At 44.6% G+C, this 17,419-nt stretch overlaps 2 protein-coding genes across 7 annotated transcripts in view; both read right to left on the bottom strand.

The window, feature by feature from the left end:
• Galnt11 (polypeptide N-acetylgalactosaminyltransferase 11) overlaps window positions 1–12,866 on the bottom strand; it is a 41,940-nt gene extending 29,074 nt beyond the window's left edge. For 3 of the 6 annotated variants that reach the window (XR_013435515.1, XM_078040884.1, XM_078040888.1), the window contains exon 1: window positions 12,675–12,864. The gene's annotated coding sequence lies outside the window, so the exon portion shown is untranslated. Of the gene's footprint in view, window positions 1–12,674 lie in introns of all 6 variants that reach the window. The other 3 variants (XM_078040889.1, XM_078040887.1, XM_078040886.1) reach the window with 3 other exon arrangements.
• A 1,862-nt stretch (window positions 12,867–14,728) lies between these two features.
• Galntl5 (polypeptide N-acetylgalactosaminyltransferase like 5) overlaps window positions 14,729–17,419 on the bottom strand; it is a 36,718-nt gene continuing 34,027 nt past the window's right edge. The window contains exon 10 of the mRNA XM_078028006.1: window positions 14,729–14,949. Within this exon, the coding sequence (XP_077884132.1) occupies window positions 14,941–14,949 (9 nt within the window). The 3' untranslated portion in view covers window positions 14,729–14,940. The remainder of the gene's footprint in view (window positions 14,950–17,419) is intronic.

Below are 17,419 nucleotides of genomic sequence, written 5' to 3'. Positions count from 1 at the left end.
TGGCTGTGCCTCTGCCTCAAGCCCTTCACCTAGCAGGTAATTTCACAACTGCTCACATGGCGCCTTCTCAATGAAGTGTGAGAAGGCACCACACCTAAACTACCTTATTTAATTAAAATGCAACCCAAACTCTAGCCATCAGACCTGTCTTCCTCAGTCCACAGATCTCATTCCCTTCTTGCACACAGCAACTCGCTGTTGGGCTTAGCAGTTGCTGTCTAACCTCTTCTGTGCCAGAAAGGCAGGTCCACTAGAGCAAGAGCTTTTGCCTGTCCTATTCCATGCAGTATCCCCTTGAGCTTGTAACAGCTGAATGAAAAACTCCTGAAAATGTTGGTCATCAACATCCTGCAAAATGCGGGGAATTTCTACAAAAACATATTACTCTTCTGCAATACCTTAATGCTATGCATGGAGATCATGACTACCTCAGTCAACAACAGTATGAGAATCAGGTCAGAACAGCCACCACACTGTATATTTGGAAAAGGTATGCGAAACAACTCAAGAAACTGATTGTCCGATTTCAAAAGTAAAGTTTCTGTGACAGAAATGGGAAATGCCTTTCCCATTTTGTTCACTATATGATCATTGGTTTTTTCCTTTTGGTTGCCTATGAGAATCTAAGGGTAAAATGAAGAAGTTTTTTGTTCAAAGACTTCTCCCACAGGAAGTATCCAATCTTGATTCTTCACCCAATAACTCCCTAGCTCCTCAAATCCAAAATAGCACAAATCAAGATTCAGTTTCCAGAATAGTAAAACGTATTAACTCTCAGCAACTCTATTAGACAACTATTATTTTTCCCACACCATGTTATAATTCTTTAGAGAATATTTCTTGTGTAGCATATCATTAGACTAAATTAAAGAACATAAAGTGAGACATTCATAAAATCAAGTCATTTATGTAATTAACCATAACAGTATTCAGAAATAAGTTTTTAGAGAGCAAGTCATTTCAAATACAAAGAAAGTACAAAGCAAAACAATCAGATGCCTGTAACATAATAAAGTCTTACTGCTTAAAGATTTTAAAACAGTCAAACAAAAATCAAAAGCTGAAATTTTAATTCAATATATATAGACTGATAGACGACACATCTGGCACCCACACGCCACTGTCTCTGCTTTGTACTGTTGCCTTTGTCTTCTACAGACAACTACCCCTGGCTTCAGTACCTACAGCTAAATGCTTTTAGAAGGAAGGTCAAAGCACATAGTTAATGCAAAACAACTAGTGAGTGAACTCTTTCAAACATAAACCAAATAGTTAATAGAGTCAAAAATTGAGCAGTTAGAAATCAATGGAATATATTTTCAGAATTAAATGATCAAAAGGCTAACCAGGTGGAATTTAAAGTCAGTTTGGTTTTCTGTAGTCATGGTCTGGTAGCTGCTCAGAAACAGGTGTCTTTGAGGTGTAAGGATTTTCCAGGGAGGTACTAAAAAAAAGAATGGGGCAGAGTACATGCACCAGGATGATCATAATAACAGACCACAAATTTAAGCTAGGCAAGGAGAGGCATGAAGGAGAGGAAGAATTTCTGAGAATGAAAATGTGGATAGGCCAGTGCATGAGAGGTGATGGTGTAGCTGAGTAACAGCTGTTGCCAGACAGTGTGCTGAGGAGTGGTCAGAAAGCCCTGGGCCTGCAGATGGGCACAGCTGATGACAGTAGAACCATGCTCCAGACGTGTGAACTGGAGATGTCTCAACCAACAGTATGCAAAGCCAGGCACCGAGGTATGCACCTATAATCCCAACAACTTGGGGAGCTGAGGCAGTAGGATGTCAAGTTCAAGGCAGGCCTGGGCAGCTTAGCAAGACCCTGTTTCAAAAATAAAAAGCCTGGGGATACAATTCTGTGGTACAGCCCCTGGGTTCAATCCCCAGTATCAAAAACAACAGTATGTTTACAGTGTGAGCATGGCTCTACCTGCTGCAAGCAAACCCTTCAAAAAGACAGGATCATCTGCACTTTATGAAGCCAACTATTTAGCACAGTGCCTAGGTTAATAGGCACTGTTTGCCTCATTTTTAAAAGCATATTTGTTCCAGAAAAAGTTGCAGGACATTATTGTTCGGCATCTATGCAATGTGAAGTCTTAGGAAGGAGTGTCATCCGGGGTACAAGGGCTCCCTGTGAGAAGGGAGAGGTTGGAAGGCAGCTGGCTCAGCAGTCTGAACTGCCTCCTGGCATTTCCATCAAGCAAAACATCCAGCATGCCAGCAAGCTCCAAGTCCCCCGTGGTAGGCCCAGGGCCTCCTAAAGCTGATCCCGAAAACCACTGCAGGAAGAACTTTTAAAGGCCAAGATGCCTATACAATTCTACCCAAACCAATCTGAAAACTTAGAAAAATAACCTTTGTCCCCCACCCACCCCAACACTTAACCCTGACTGCTAGGCAAGCATTCTCTCTACCACTGGGCTATACCCAGCAGCCCTGAAAAATAATTTTCAATGAAAATAGAGCTTACACAAATTGATAATAGTCTCAAAAGAAACGCCCCATCACTGTAGAGGAAATATCAAGTCCCAAAAAGCGTTCCTTAAAAAAAACCAAACAGGGGGCTGGGGATGTGGCTCAAGCAGTAGCGCGCTCCTCTGGCGTGTGTGCGGCCCGGGTTCGATCCTCAGCACCACATACAAACAAAGATGTTGTGTCTGCCAATAACTAAAAAATAAATATTAAAAAAAAGAATTCTCTCTCTCTCTCCCTCTCTCTTTAAAAAAAAAAAAACCAAACAGGGCTGGGGATGTAGCCCCAGCGCACTGGCCTGGCATGCACAGGACGCTGGGTTGGATCCTCAGCAACACATACAAATAAAGTAAAGATGTTGTGTCCACCGAAAACTAAAAAATAAATATTAAAAAATTCTCTCTCTTAAAAAAAAAAAAAAAAACCCAAACACCACCAAAGACAGGAGGGATAAAAAAGCAACAACAAAAACAAGCAGGCAGAACGTCACAGGGGACTCTTCCAATCCTTCCAAGACCTAACATCACTAATAAGATAAATATTTAGGCTAGATAACTTTTTTAAAAAGGAAATCTTCCAAATTTGTTTTAGTGAAATGGGTATAACATTGCTATGAAAATCTGGCAAAGATTAAACCTCTCTCCTAAACATCTCATTTATGAATATGAATCCAAAAATCTTAAGATAAAATGAAATATTAAGTACACACTTAACACTGTCAGATTTTTTTCTGGAGCTAGACACGTTGATTATTAAATTCATCTGGAAAAGGGTGAACATGGAAAGGACACCAGGGAAACCTGGAAGAACCAGGAGTGGGTTGAGCCCTGCTGGATAAGAAATGGCAGAGCTTTGTATCTGAACAGTGAGGCACGACTCACCAGAGACTTAAGAACCAATGGGAAAAGGAGTGAAAACAGACCCAACTACACACATGGATTTAGAGAGCAAGCATAAACACAAATAAATTTAGTGCAGCCTTAGTATGAAGAAAGGCAACACCACAAACCAGAGGACGCGTGTGACTATTTACCAAATGATGTAGAGATGATTGTTTAACTAAATGGAAAATATCACCAAAGAATGGGCAAAATTTTGACTAGGGTGACTAAAAATTTCAAAAACAATACAGGAAAAATAATGTAGGTTATATTAAAACACATAAAGACAACCTTTGGATAGCAAAAGACACTAAAAGCAAAAAGACAAATGATAAAGTATGAAAAATATTGGCAACTAGTATCAAATAGTGTCAAATGCAAAAGCATATGAGCTCAGTACTAGTTTTTCATTGCTGTGTAACACATTACTACAAACTCAGAGGCTTAAAACAACACATATTTATTAGCTCACAATTTCCATGGATCAAGGGAGCAACAGCTTGGCTGGGCCCTCTTCCAAGGTCCCCAAACCTGCTGTCCAGTTGTCAGCTAAGCTATGTCTTACCAGAGGCCTAGTTGAAGAAGAAACTGCTCTGAACTCATTTCCCTGTGGCTTTTTAGTGGCTGTATGCTGACAAGCCACACTCAGGTCCTGGAGATGTCTGCAGTTTCTTGCCACAGTGGCTTTGCAAACATGGTCCCTATGCTCATCAAGCTGACAATAAGGTGCAGCCTAACTACTGTCTCTTATGACAGCCACACAATGTGAAGCAGTCACAACCCCATCAAGGGGCTGATGGTGCATCTCCTCCACTAGTCTATGACTATAAGCAAGTCCTTGGTCCTGGAGGAATGTACTACTCAAACCACAAGCATCAGGTGGCAGGAAATCACAGGGGTCACCCCAGGTCTCTTGGTCACACTCTCAAAAAAAGAAACCCTAAACTGGGTGTGATGGCGCATACCTGTAATCTCAGCTGCTTAGCTTGGGAGGCTGAGGCAGGAAGATCATAATAAGTTCAAGTCTCAACAACTTAGCAAGGTCCTGAGCAACTCAGTGAGCCCTGTCTGTAAATAAAATATAAAAAGGGCTGGGGATGTGGCTCAGTGTTTAAGTGCCCCTGGGTTCATCCCTGATACCAAGGAAAGGGGGGGGGGGGAACACCCTAAACGTGAAGGACCAACAACTACAAAGACTGTTTAAAGAAACAGAAATACAAATGGTTCTTAACCATGTGAAAAACCACTCCACCCTGCTTATATAAGAGAAAGGAAAACTACAGTTACACTGAGATATCATTTCCCAACTTAGAAAACCGTGAGAGATGACCACATGGTGGTGGGCCTGCAGGTACTCATGTAAGGTAGTGTCTGTGCAGGGTAATCCGGCAATATCCAGTGAAATCAGACGCAGTTTCCCTCTGACTCAGCAGTGTGACTCCTAGTAATCCAGCCCTCATGTAAAAGTAGGAGAAATGCACACTGAAGGCTGTTCACTATAGGATCACCTGTAATAGCAAAAGGCTGAAACCAACACCATCATCCATTAGTACCAGGCTGGCTGAACAAACTCAGAAGACCTACAAAGCAGAGCAAGATGCAGCTGTAAATAAGAAATAAATATTGCTGTGTACAGATGAATCTCTGTTACATTACCTGGTGAAAAGATGAGAAAAGCTTATGCAGAATGCTACATATAAACGCATGCACACACACATGCTTATGTTAGAAAGCTGAGAAAGGAAAAAGAAAACATGAAGCATGATACTGAGTTTCTAGCACCTTCCACAAACCACTTGAACAAATAAGTCACATGGGGCTGGGTGTGGCTGGATTAGAAGCCACAGTTGGTGAGGTGAACACAATCCAACCCCTCAGAAGACAACCTACCGTTCCTGCCAGCAGCTGCTATTGCTGGATCAAGGCTAAGATGACACTCAGTTTAACTCCCAGCATCATCAGATCGGGGCAGAGGATAGATGTCAATGCTCAACACAGATGCTCCTCAACTTGCAGGGAGCTGGGTCCCAATTACACCTATTGTCAGCTGGAAACATCAGGCACAAAGTGCACCTAATCGCTGCTGTCGCCCCCGCCCAGTCCACAGCGACTGCACCACTGCTGAGCCAGCCTCACAACCTCAAGACCAACAAGCCACGCAGATCAGGGGATAGACAGAGGATCCAAATTCAAACTGTGAAGCAGCTTCTACCAAAAGTGTACAGCTTCTGAACCACAATAAAATTGAGGAATCCCAAGTCAAACCAGAGTCAGAGACCATCTGCACTGTGCTTTGAGCTGAGAAGAGCCACTCCTGATGATCCCACAACCATCCTGTTGGCAAGGACACATCCCAGCTACTGAATTGTGCGTGGTACCTCATGTAAGTTCACTGGGGCTCCACGAACCTTCCAGGGACAGCCTCACATCTAATCAATGTACTGAATAATACTTTTTTTTCCCCTGAAAATCCATGTAATTCTAAAGAAAAGGCGAGGCCATGGCAGGAGTACTGTATGCCAGCCACTCAGGATATTGCTAACTCACATTTGAAGCTCTCACTATTGCACTAAAAATTGAAAATGTACATATTATCAAAAAAGGAAAATATTTTAAAACCACCTGAAATCTCACCACTATTAATGTTTACTACATAATCTACTATTTTTTAATTTCTCTACACCATTTAAAAAATGTCACTGCTTTTGGCAACCACCAAAAAATAAGTTTATCAGACTCAGATTTTGTAGCATTATGGCTAATTTTTTGTACTTTTATTTTAAACATTTTCTGCAAAGAATATGCAATTATTTAATAAGTGAGATTTTAAAAAATCTTAAGAAAAAACTTCATAACATAAAAATAAGAACTTTAGAGCGAGCTAAGTAGCTTAAGGCTTCCAAGGAAGTACCAAGACCTTTTAATCCCAGAGGCACCAGGATTTCCATACCAAAATGCACAAAGGAAAAAGAATGGGTTTTAAGTACCCTGAAAGGAAAGAATATTTTAATTTCATTAACTTGTCAAATATCTGAACAAGGAACAAATGTTCTAAAAACAAGATTCAAAGAATAATTTGTCCTCTATGAACCACTGTCCAGTCGGAATTCTCACACCCTCGATCAGACAAATTTTTTCACAGGACAACTTTCATTTTCTACCAATACAAAAATCACTTGACAATGACTGATGAGGCTTAAGATGTCTGTCTTTAAATGCTAAATGTTACCTTTCAGTGGTTTCCAGCTACTTTCTTCCTAAGTCGATCTGTATTCCAGACTGTCAACAGCAAACATCTGTCAGCCTTCCCATAGACCCAGGCACATCTAACTCAGCCAAGATCATGTGGACATCAATATTAATTTACAGCAGTGCTGTTCCCATTGACCCCTGTGAAATTGCCAGGTGATGACAACACAAAACACCCATCATTATTCCTTCTTGTTTTTCATCTTCCCTGGACAACCATAGGCGAGCACTGCCACCAGTCGTACCATCCATCGCCCACAGGTGGCTGATGGGCTCAGAGCAAATCCCAAGGGCAGATTCCCTAGGAGGGAGCCCCTGCGGCCCTCTGGTTCAGGAAGTTCTTCCCCATGAGGAAACCAAAAGAACTACCTGCATCTGACATTATATGCCACCAGCAAAAACCCACAAGGCAGTGCTAATGGGAGAAAGAAACGAATTTAAGGAAACCAACACCAAAGAAAAAGAACCTGAGAGGACGGGCATCGTAGCTCAGTGCTAAGAGCCACTGAGGACCTTGGGAGCAGCTGGAGGGGCGACCCTGGCCTTTGCCACATTCTTGAACAAATGCCCACCTCACGGCAGCAGCCCTCGCTCACCACAGCCTGCCGAAGACAATGACGCCACAGCCTCGTGGGGCAAGCAGGAGGTCAGCAGTCGACAGGCACACCTGTTTCACTGGATCCTCTGAATGCATGTGACACTCTATAAGTCAGCCCTCCCACTGTGCCAATGCCTTTATTTCATTCTGCTGTGTTTTAGTTTTCATTTCTGACCCTTTTTGTCCATTCAAGACTGCCAGGACTCATCCAAAAGCTGCTGTCTTGTTGCCAGTCCCAACAGAAACAGTGGACAGCATGCTCGCACAGGGACACAAAAGCCCAGCAGATGAATGTATGAATCACCTGGAAAGGAGTATAAGCATGGTGGGAAGTGGCATGGCATGTGACCCACGCACACAAGTTCAAAGTCCAAACTTGCACTGCGCAGCCCGAGAAGGACTTTGAGACAGCAGCACCACTTCCAGCCCAGAACAATAAAAACTCAGTTACCTCTGCCGCCTTCCTTCCAGTAAGGAGGATTAAACCCATTCCACACGAGGTGAAGATGAAATAAGTGAATGAGAACAAATGGTCACTAGAACCCTTCTAAGGTATCCTGTAGGAGGCTATCACATCGTGTGACCAGTGTTTTCCTCTCCTGATCAGTTGAGGCACTGTCAGTCACTCCCCTTGATCTGGCTGCTTTTAACTAGCCGAAGACGGTATAGCCCCATCTTGACAGTAGTAAAAATGCAACCAAATGTGCCTTCCTGCAGCCCCATGGGTCGAGCTACACTCACCTGTTCCTTTGTGATATTACCCCCTTGCCCTGTTTGGGATAAAATGTTCCAAGGAAACGCCCTTTGAGTGTCCCCTTCTCTTGCTCTGCCCTTGGATGTGGCCTTCCTAGATGTCAGTCAACCTGCTGACAGCAGACATCATGAAACTAGACTCAGCCCCTTGAAACCTGACCCCTTGCCTATTTGAATTGCTTCTCCTCAATAAAAGGGGATTTGCAGGAGCTACTGTCTTTCTGCATACCCTTAAGATCAGAGGACCCGTCAAAGCACCCCCAAAGAAAATGATATTTCTGTCTCTTATGTAGTTATTTCACGCAGCCCAGTTCCCCTGGAGTGACCCTGAATGTTTAAGTTGTGAGGAACTCATCAGTATCCAAACAACTGAGCAACTAAAATGGCTTTCAGCACAGCCAACTGAAGCAAGCACAAGTACAGACACCAGCACAGCCTTCCACACCCACTGCCCAGGGCCAGAAGAATCCTAGCAAGTCAATAGCCCTAACCATGTGACCCAAGTTCTCTTCTGCTGTCATGTCCTCAGTTTCTTGGAGTCTGCAGCACTCACAAAGTGAACTAGGTACATTAGTCAGTATAAAACTAAGACCAAGGAAAAACTCAAAAAGCTAGTCCAGAGTGTAAAACAGAAAGAACAAGGATTATATCCTCTTGCTCTTACAGAAATGGAGCGACCTTCCCTAAGAACAGAAGGAAGCAGAGAAACAGGGATTTGAATCCGGTCGTCTGACATGAGACCTTAATCACTCTGCTGGGCCACCTCCCAGGAAACAGACCAACAATTTCTTATTTGTCATTCTCTAAAATGTATGCCATAAAAAAATGTAAATTTATGTCTCTCACAAAATTAAAGATAACTCTCCCCTCAAGTTAGCTATAATGATCACATGTCCAAGTCTCCAAATTATTATACAAAATTATTCAGAGATCATCACTTGCACTCTACAAAGACTCCTAGTCTGCATCCTTAGACACATAGCCTTTACTCTCAAGTATGCCACTACCTATGAGAGGCTGACTGTCCTCTAGGGAGATAGAAGGACAATACACCCAGGGACACCAGAGAGGGGCTCTGCCTTGGAGGAGCCCATTCTGTCTAAAACTCCTACACTACTGAATATTCCTTTAGATTTGGAAGGCTTGTTCTTTCTTTGTTTTGTTTTGTTTTGTTTTGTTTTTTGCAGTTTTGGAGACTAAACCAAGACCTCACACATTCTTGGGAAGCACTCTCCTACTGAACTACCTCTTATCTTTAAGAGGTCCTTAACTCATGAACTTCATACAGCAGTTATATCCTTTCTTTCCATTCAAAATCTTTGAAACCCCTGCATATAAACTCAAAAATGTGATAAAATACCATGTAATTGTCTGTTAGAAAAACTCTTATTCTCAGTAGAATACTGAAATCCACTGCTAAAATTAGGAAGAAGGAAAGAGAAGGGAGGAGGAAACTTACACTCACTCAAGATAAGGAAAATTAGTCACACTTCACCTACCAACTGGGAGGTGCTGAGAAATGTGTCCTTGAGCAGTACAATCATAATATGAACAACAGAGTATGCCTACTGTACATGTAAGCTACATGGTGTGCACGTGAGTAATGTAGCCGACCACTCCCAGAGCCATGATGAACAGACCGTGGGAGTCAACCAAGCACAGAAGAAAATGACTCAATCAAGAGATGCAGCACAGGCTCAAGTGGTAGCCTGACATGTGTGCGGCCCGGGTTCGATCCTCAGCATCACATACAAACAAAGATGTTGTATCCGCCGATAACTAAAAAATAAATATTAAAAAATTCTCTCTCTCTCTTTTTAAAATAAAAAAAAAAGAGAGAGATGCAGCACACCTGACGTGTGAGGCCGCTGCCTGCCCAAGAATGCAGTTTTATAGTAAACTTGTTTTTCAATAAGAGAACATTCTACAGCAATGAAAGCAAAGCACAGTAAACACATCAGGGAGACAGTCATTTATTACGGAGCATTACACATAATTGCCACGGGGAGCACAGCAGGCGTGTCTGCACTAGTGTCACCAACACAAGCCAGCATTTCATTGTGACATCATGACAGCCACCAGTCACTAGGCAATAGGGGTTTTCAGCTCCAGTATAATCTCAGGGGACCTGCTATTTTACACATGCTCCTTGTTAGTCAAAAGGTGACTATGCAAAGGATAACTGTATTTAGAAGGGGAAAATTAACTCATTTTATCCTTCTTAGTATTTATTATTCTGTGATTGTTACTTTTCAACAGATTTAAAAATTCTCAGCCCTAATCTCTTCAAATATTTGTTCTACCTTTCCGTCTTTCCAAGGATTCCAACCAAAAGTTAGATCTTCTCATTTCATCCTCTTTTTCTCACGCTCTTCAAAGTTTCCCATCCTTTCCCCTCTGACACTTAATTCAGGGAGGTTTCTTCTGATCATTCAGTTCATCAGATTTTCTTCTTCAGCAGCGTCTAATCTGCTATGAATCTGATTCCTAAATTTTGGCTACCACATTTTTAGATATAGTATTTAGTTGTTTAATTTTCAGATTTGCTGCATCCCTGTATGGAATATCCAGTTCCTTGCTGATATGCTTAAATTCAATTTTTATTTATCTAAATATAGTCAACAATGTCAGTTAGTCTGGTGATTCCTTTGTGTGAAAAGCTTGTTCAGTTGTCTGTAAGACAACCTAAAGCCAGGCATGGTGGTGGGTCTTTGATGCTGAAAATAAACTTGTTCTGCATGCAAAAGAGCTACCTGTTGTCTTTAAGCAAATCTATATTAGGAAGAAAACCCTAGGAACAGTGTAGAAAATGGTTTGGGACAGAAGAGGGATGTTTGGAATCAGGGAATCCATTGAGAAAAATTCCAGTAAGAGGCTATTGTGGCTTGATGTCAGGCTGTGTAAGCCTGTGGGAAAGGAAGACCAGAGGTAGAACTGTGTGTGATACTCAGCCTAAAAGGAAACGGGTTACTAAGGGAAAAGGGGAAACAAAACACCCCGCTCTCAAGTATTCACAGGCAGCACACAGAGAGAACAGGGATGGAGGAGTACAGATAGGGATTTTGTTTTAGACATGTTACAGTCAAGAGTCACTGGCAGGGAAACAGAGGTAAGCTTCAAGTTCAAATCCAGGTCTCAGAAGTTGAAAAGAAACATCAAAATTATAGCTTAAATTACATGGAAACAATAGCAGAGGAGGGTTTAAGTAATGAAGATAGCAAAAGGGATACAGGGAGCAATCCCTGAATGTCTGGGGTGCACAGTGAAGGACTGCATACGGGGCAAGAGCCTATGAAGGACAACAGGGAGAACACACAATGAACAACAGGAAGTGCTGCTAAGATTTACAGAGGTCAAGCAGGTAAGTGCTGAGTGGAGCCAACAGATCTAGCAATCCATTCAGAAGAAGGTCTTTTAATGGCAGGCACGGTGGTGCATGCCTGTAATCCCAGTGGCTTGGAGATGAGGCAAGGGGATCAAAGCCAGTCTTAGTAAAAGCAAGACAATAAGCAAGTGTCTCTAAATAAAATGTAAAACAGGGCTGCGGATGTGGCTCAGTAGTGGAGGACCCCGAACTCCCCCCCAAAAAAAGAGAGAGGCGGGGAGAGAGGGGGAGAGGGAGGAGAACCCGCGCCCACGCGAAGGTCTTTAAGAAGGGAGCTTTTAATATGAAACGTTTGTAAGTTACACAAAGTTAAACGGAATTACCACGTGACCCAGTAATTCCACCGCTGAAATATACTCCAAACAGAAAACAGACTCAGACAGACACATGTAAGTCCATGTCCACAGGAGCACGAGTCGCAAGCGCAAAAAGGCGGGTAACCCAGTGTCCGTGGAGGGACAGATAAGCAGATAAACAAATGGTGGCTCACACGTGCGTGAAAAAAAGGACTGAGGTTGGGTGCATGCTGCCACACGGACCTTCACCCGTGGACAGGGCAGACACCACAGGACGAGTGCTTGCGATCCCACTTAGGAGGGGCCTGAGGCGGCAAATGCACCGAGAACGGCGGAAGCGGGAGTCACCGCTGACCGGCACAGCTGGTCAGGAATGATGAAAAGGTTTTCAGGTCGCAGACGGTGACACCAACGTACTCACTGCCGCAGGTCAGCGGAAACCGCGACCTTCCCGCCGCGTCTTAGCACCGCAGCCCCCAGTCCCAGCACACGCTCCGCACCGGCGGCACCGAGACCGAGGGGCGCAGGGCGCGGGCCGGGTCCCGTTCTCCCCGAGGCAGGGGAGGCTGCCACCTTCGGGGCTTCCGAGGGACAGAGCGCAAACCGCAGCCGGGGGCCGCTCAGCCCGGGGCCGCGGAGGGGCGCGGGACCCGAGAGGGGCGGTGCAGGCCGGGTACGGGCCCCCGGCGGCGCCATCCCGCAGCCGGCCGCTGCTTCCGCGGTCCGGCCCTTCACGGCGGAAAGCCAGACACACTTCCTCCCGCGGTAGAAGCGGAGCCGTCGCCGGAGCGGCGCCGCTCCCGGGACCCGCGGGCGGGCTCCGCGCCCCCGTCACCGCAGCGCGCACGTGCGGCGCCGCGGGGTTCCCGGGCCGGCCGCATTCCCGGGCCGAGCACACCGCCGAGGGGACGCGCGGGGCCTGCCCCGCGGGCAGCCGCGCGCACCGGAGTCGCCCCGAGCCCGCCCGAGCCCGCCGGGACGCCGACGGAGGCCGCGCGGGGCCAGGCGCCGCCGTCCGCAGCTACTCACCGCGATGCGCGCAGCCCAGGGCCGCGGCCTTCCGACGCTCGGGCTGCGGCATCTTCCCTCCCGCCACAGCCCAGGGCCACGGGGCCCAGGAGGGCGGCCGAGCGGGACTTGGAGGCTGACGCCGGTTCGTGCGGTCCCCGCGCCGCAGCCTCAACCAAGAGACCGCCGGCGCCACGTCAGGGGCGGCCCCGCCCCGCGCCGCGTCTGACGTCACCGCCCGACCCCTGACGTCACCGCGCGGGGGCCGCGGCCCAAAGCTTCTTATTCTTACCCAGAACAGGTGCCAAACCTAGGACGAGAAATGCTGTGTATTTTCTCTCATACGTGGAAGCTAGTCGGGGAAAAAGAAAAAGCAAGGACATCTCCAAAGTGGAGGGGACCAGAAGGACAGAAGGGGGCCCGCAGGGAGGTGGGAGCGCGGGGAGGTCCGGGGGGCGCGGCGCGGCGACCCGCGTGTTCCGCGAAGCTGGTGGGCACCGACCCGGGAGAAAGGCGCCCGCGGTTGAGGATTCCGAGCGGCCGCAGGGCGCCGTGGCGCGCGCCTGAAATCCCAGGCCTGCGGGCTGGGGCAGGGGGTCCCCGGTTCCCCGCAGCCGGAGCAACCTGGGAGACGGCGGCAAAGGTGGAAAGGGCTGGGGGGTAGCGCCGTGGCCTGCAAGGTCCTGGGTTCCATCCCCAGTACCACCATTAAATAAAGAAGAAAAAGACAAAATGTGTAGTATTATGATGAGACGTATAAATGTAGAGAGCGGCCGTGAAAACGACTCCCACTGCTGGCCGTGGTGCGTGCGAGAGGGCACAACTCTGGTGGAATTCGGCCACAATGGTGTGGATGCTCCTCTTTGGCCCAGTCATGCCAGATTACGTTGGTGAATATCCCCTCCTCTGAAATAAAAAATTCTTGGTCAAGAACTTTTAAATTACTTTTAAAAAACGCATTGCTTTTACAATTAACAGGGGAACTGAGTACAGTGTAGGAAAAGGAGGAAAATCTGCATCCCTTATAAGTTAAAAATTAAAAAGCAGTGTCTGAACTCAAAGCATTGAACTTCTTGAGAGGAATGACACTAACCTCATCCAGCCACCCTTCTGGATTAACACGCAGTGCCAAATACTTACTAGGGTCCTCAGGGTGTCAGGTGCCACCAAGGTCTCCGCGCAGGACTCAGGACTCTTTTCCCCAGTTACTGAGTGTGTAAGCAGGTGACGGCCCTCCCCCAAGTCCTTTTAGGACGTTCGCCTCAAGAACTGCTGCTCAGTGCCTGGTGGAACACCTTTGACTTCCTCCACCCTAGTCCGGGCAGTAGTTCACCGTGGCCGGAGGCAACATCTGTTTCAGGAGAGGGTTTCTCATGCAGAGAGTACGGGATAACAGTCTGCCCCAGTGGTTGCAGTTCACATAAAATACAGTATAATATCACATTAGCCCCACAGGGCTCAATACCCATGATAAGCAACATTAATTGGCCTGAGCACTTGTTAAAAGCAATGAGGTTTAGGCTTCACCCCAAACCTACTTACAATCCTGGTTTACCGGGATCCTCAGGTATTGTATGTGCAAATAGAAGTTTGAAATCATGCCTGCAAGACAGTTGCTTCATGTACTCACAAACCTTGAAACTCTCAGATACTTAAATATTTGCCAGTCTGATAAGTATGAAATGGATTTTTGTTTATAGCTGCTATTTTGAATACTATTCTACCAAATTAATGCACATTGGTTACTTAACCATTATTCTAGTAACTGAAGATTTGGATTAGCTCTGGTTTTTCACCACTATAATGCTCTATGCGTTCTCTTACTGTGGTTAAACACTCTTTGAGGCCAGGATGATTACACAAGTATTTAGCTGTGATTTTTGTTATTTTGTTTTTGTTTTGTCCCTGGATGCCGTTGCCAAATGAAATACAGGATGGCCTAAAATGTCAATTTCAGATAAAGAATACTTTGTCCTATGCAATATTTAGGATATACCTGTCTTGTGGTTAAAGCATTACATATGTGCACAGCTGCTGAATTTGGCAGGTCAGATCCGGTAACAAAAAAGACACTCTCCATATGAGATAGTGTTTATTGTTGTAATAACATGAAAGCAGTAGCCAAGTGAAAGGCACGTGAGAAAGAGAAGAAAATACATCACCAGACTGGGTAAACACCAACACCTGAAGTCTTGTAGCTGGGAGTCCCTGAGCAGCTTGTCAGGGTCCCCATTGGGAAGTCCCGGGCTGAGCATCTTCTCCACGAGTGGAACTCCAGTCTCACTCCTTAATCATCCTTAAACATAAGTAATAATCCTTAAATATGAGTTAGAACAAAGAAAAAAAGTCTAACAACCTGGGTGACCTGGCAGTCTCCTCAAGGACACTTCATCCCCCCCCCCCCCAGGACTGGCCAGATCCCCATAAAGAGGGAGAGTTTGCCCTGAGATAAGCGAAGGTCTGAGTTCCTGTAAACCAGCCACACCTAAGCTCAAACCCTAGAATCCTGCATAGTTCAGATGTTCTATCAAGGACATGCAAAGGTCACAGCAGGCATAGGGACAGAGGAAATCTCTGGAATTTTCCTTAGCCCTTCATTTATAGTGCTAAAATAAAATGCTGAGACTTGGTAGTTTAAAATTAACAGAAATCAATTTTCTCACAGTTCCAGAGGCTGGAAATTCCAAGATTAAGGGCCTAGCAGGCTCAGTGGTCTCCTGAGGGTTGCTCTTGGCTGGCACCTCAGATGTGCTTCCTCCAGAGGGAGGAGCACTGGGACTCTAGCAGGGGTCAGAATGGTAAAGTGGGTGAACACCTTTGTCCAGACTTGTTATAAGGACACTTGATCCTATTCACAGGGGCTCTGCCCTGACCTAATCACTTTCCCAAAGCCCCTACTCTTAATATTATTATGCCACATACATTTTGGAGGAGACACATTCAAACTATAGGTGTGCCTATGCTAAAATAATGTTCTTTATTTGTCTGAAATTCAAATTTAACCAAGTATCTTGCATTTTTGCTGGCTAAATCTGCTAACCTTCACCCTGGGCAAAATATAATCAATTTTCTCATCTATGAAATAGGAATAATAGGGCTTATAAAGTAGTGAAGTTGTATAGTTGAAATAAGATAGTCCATGCAGAGTACTTACTATAGGGTCTGAAACACAGGAGAAGCCTAGGGTTAGCTTTTATTAATTATGACTTCAAACAGGTGTGTTTTAGAGTCAATTCCCAAAGAATTCTTTAATTACTAAACTCCTGAGTTTATTAATTTAAACCTTGTTTGAGCATTTGATCAAACCAAAAACTGTGTTTTGTGAAAATCTTTTACTAGGTCAGCAGATACTTCCTCAATTAGCTCTAGAATACAAGTCAGATTTTTTAAATGTCCATACAGCTGAGCCTCAATAACTTAGTGAGACCCAGACTCAAAGTAAAAAAATAAAAGAACTGGGGATGTAGTTTAGTGGCAGAGCATCCCTGGGTTCAACCCCCAGTACCAAAAAAAAAAAAAAAAACCCATCATACAAGAACAAAATTATCACCTATAAACAAGTATGAATTCCCTTTCAATAACAGCAAATGCTTGGATGTTGATTTGATTTGTTTACTTTTCCAGAGCCAACTGAAAACAATATTCAAGAAGAGATTATCTAAGAGTCATACTGAACTATTTCTAGGACTTATTTGGATTATCTAGTTCCTGAACTAAATTGTATTACAAAACTAAAAAATAACATTAGGTCTATGGCTTTAAAAAGAGAAAGTGTACATTTTTTTTTTCTTTTGGCAAAGCTGATATTTCTACCAAAATTTTTTTCTTTAATTTCAAAACTAAGCCAAGCATAGGAGCACATATCTGTAATCCCAGAGCTTGGGAGGCTAAGGCAGGAGGAATGAGAGTTCAAAGCCAGCCTTAACAATTTAGCAAGGCCCTAAGCAATTCACCAGTCTCTAAATAATTTAATATACAAAACATGGCTGGGGGTGTGGCTAAGTGGCCCTGAGTTCAATCCTTGGTACACACACAAAAAAATTCAAAACTAGGAGGAAAATATCATTACTTTAAGACAATTCTCCACATTTATACAATATAGTTCTCTTTTTCCTTCAGGTACAGAATATTTTGTATTTTATCCTAATTTCAATAGACTCATGGGTTTATTGCAATCAATTTTTAATGATTTTCTAGAAGCAGCTAGGGCATAATCTATGGGTAAAGTATATGATCATAATGAGGCACATTGATGCTGCCAGTTCAGCCCTTTAAAGGCTCAGTCAAGTTCCCTAACCATCTGTCATATACTAGCCCCAGTTTCCCCCATGTGTTTCTAGCAAAGGTTTCTAATATATTTTATTTTGCTAAATAGGTAATAAAGAGATCATAAACTGATTCTTTGCTATTTACATGTACACATTATCTGAAGAACAGAAGTTCCAGGAGGGAGAGATGTTGTCTGCCATGCTCCCTGTGGCATCCTGCACCTAGAAGTCTTCCTGGTCCACAGTAAACCCTTGGCCATTGACCAAGTGGCCATAATACATGAATGAAGCTGTTGCTCTGTAGTGGCTTCTTTAGCTTTCCTCCAGCATATGCTGTGTTCAGGGATACTATCAGAAGTCCACCACTCCTGTTCCCTCCTTCAATGTGTTCCTGCCCTCATTTTCTCTCTTTACTGTCTGTGTGAATCAAATCTCTTTCACCTTCCTAGCACTATCACCATGGTGAATCTCACAGCAATTCCTGTAGCCCCAGAGAAC

Source organism: Ictidomys tridecemlineatus, chromosome 2 (assembly GCF_052094955.1).
Source record: "Ictidomys tridecemlineatus isolate mIctTri1 chromosome 2, mIctTri1.hap1, whole genome shotgun sequence".
Taxonomy (NCBI): domain Eukaryota; kingdom Metazoa; phylum Chordata; class Mammalia; order Rodentia; family Sciuridae; genus Ictidomys; species Ictidomys tridecemlineatus.
The sequence above is the reverse complement of the archived record's forward strand: the minus strand, read 5'-3'. Positions and strand labels throughout refer to the sequence as shown.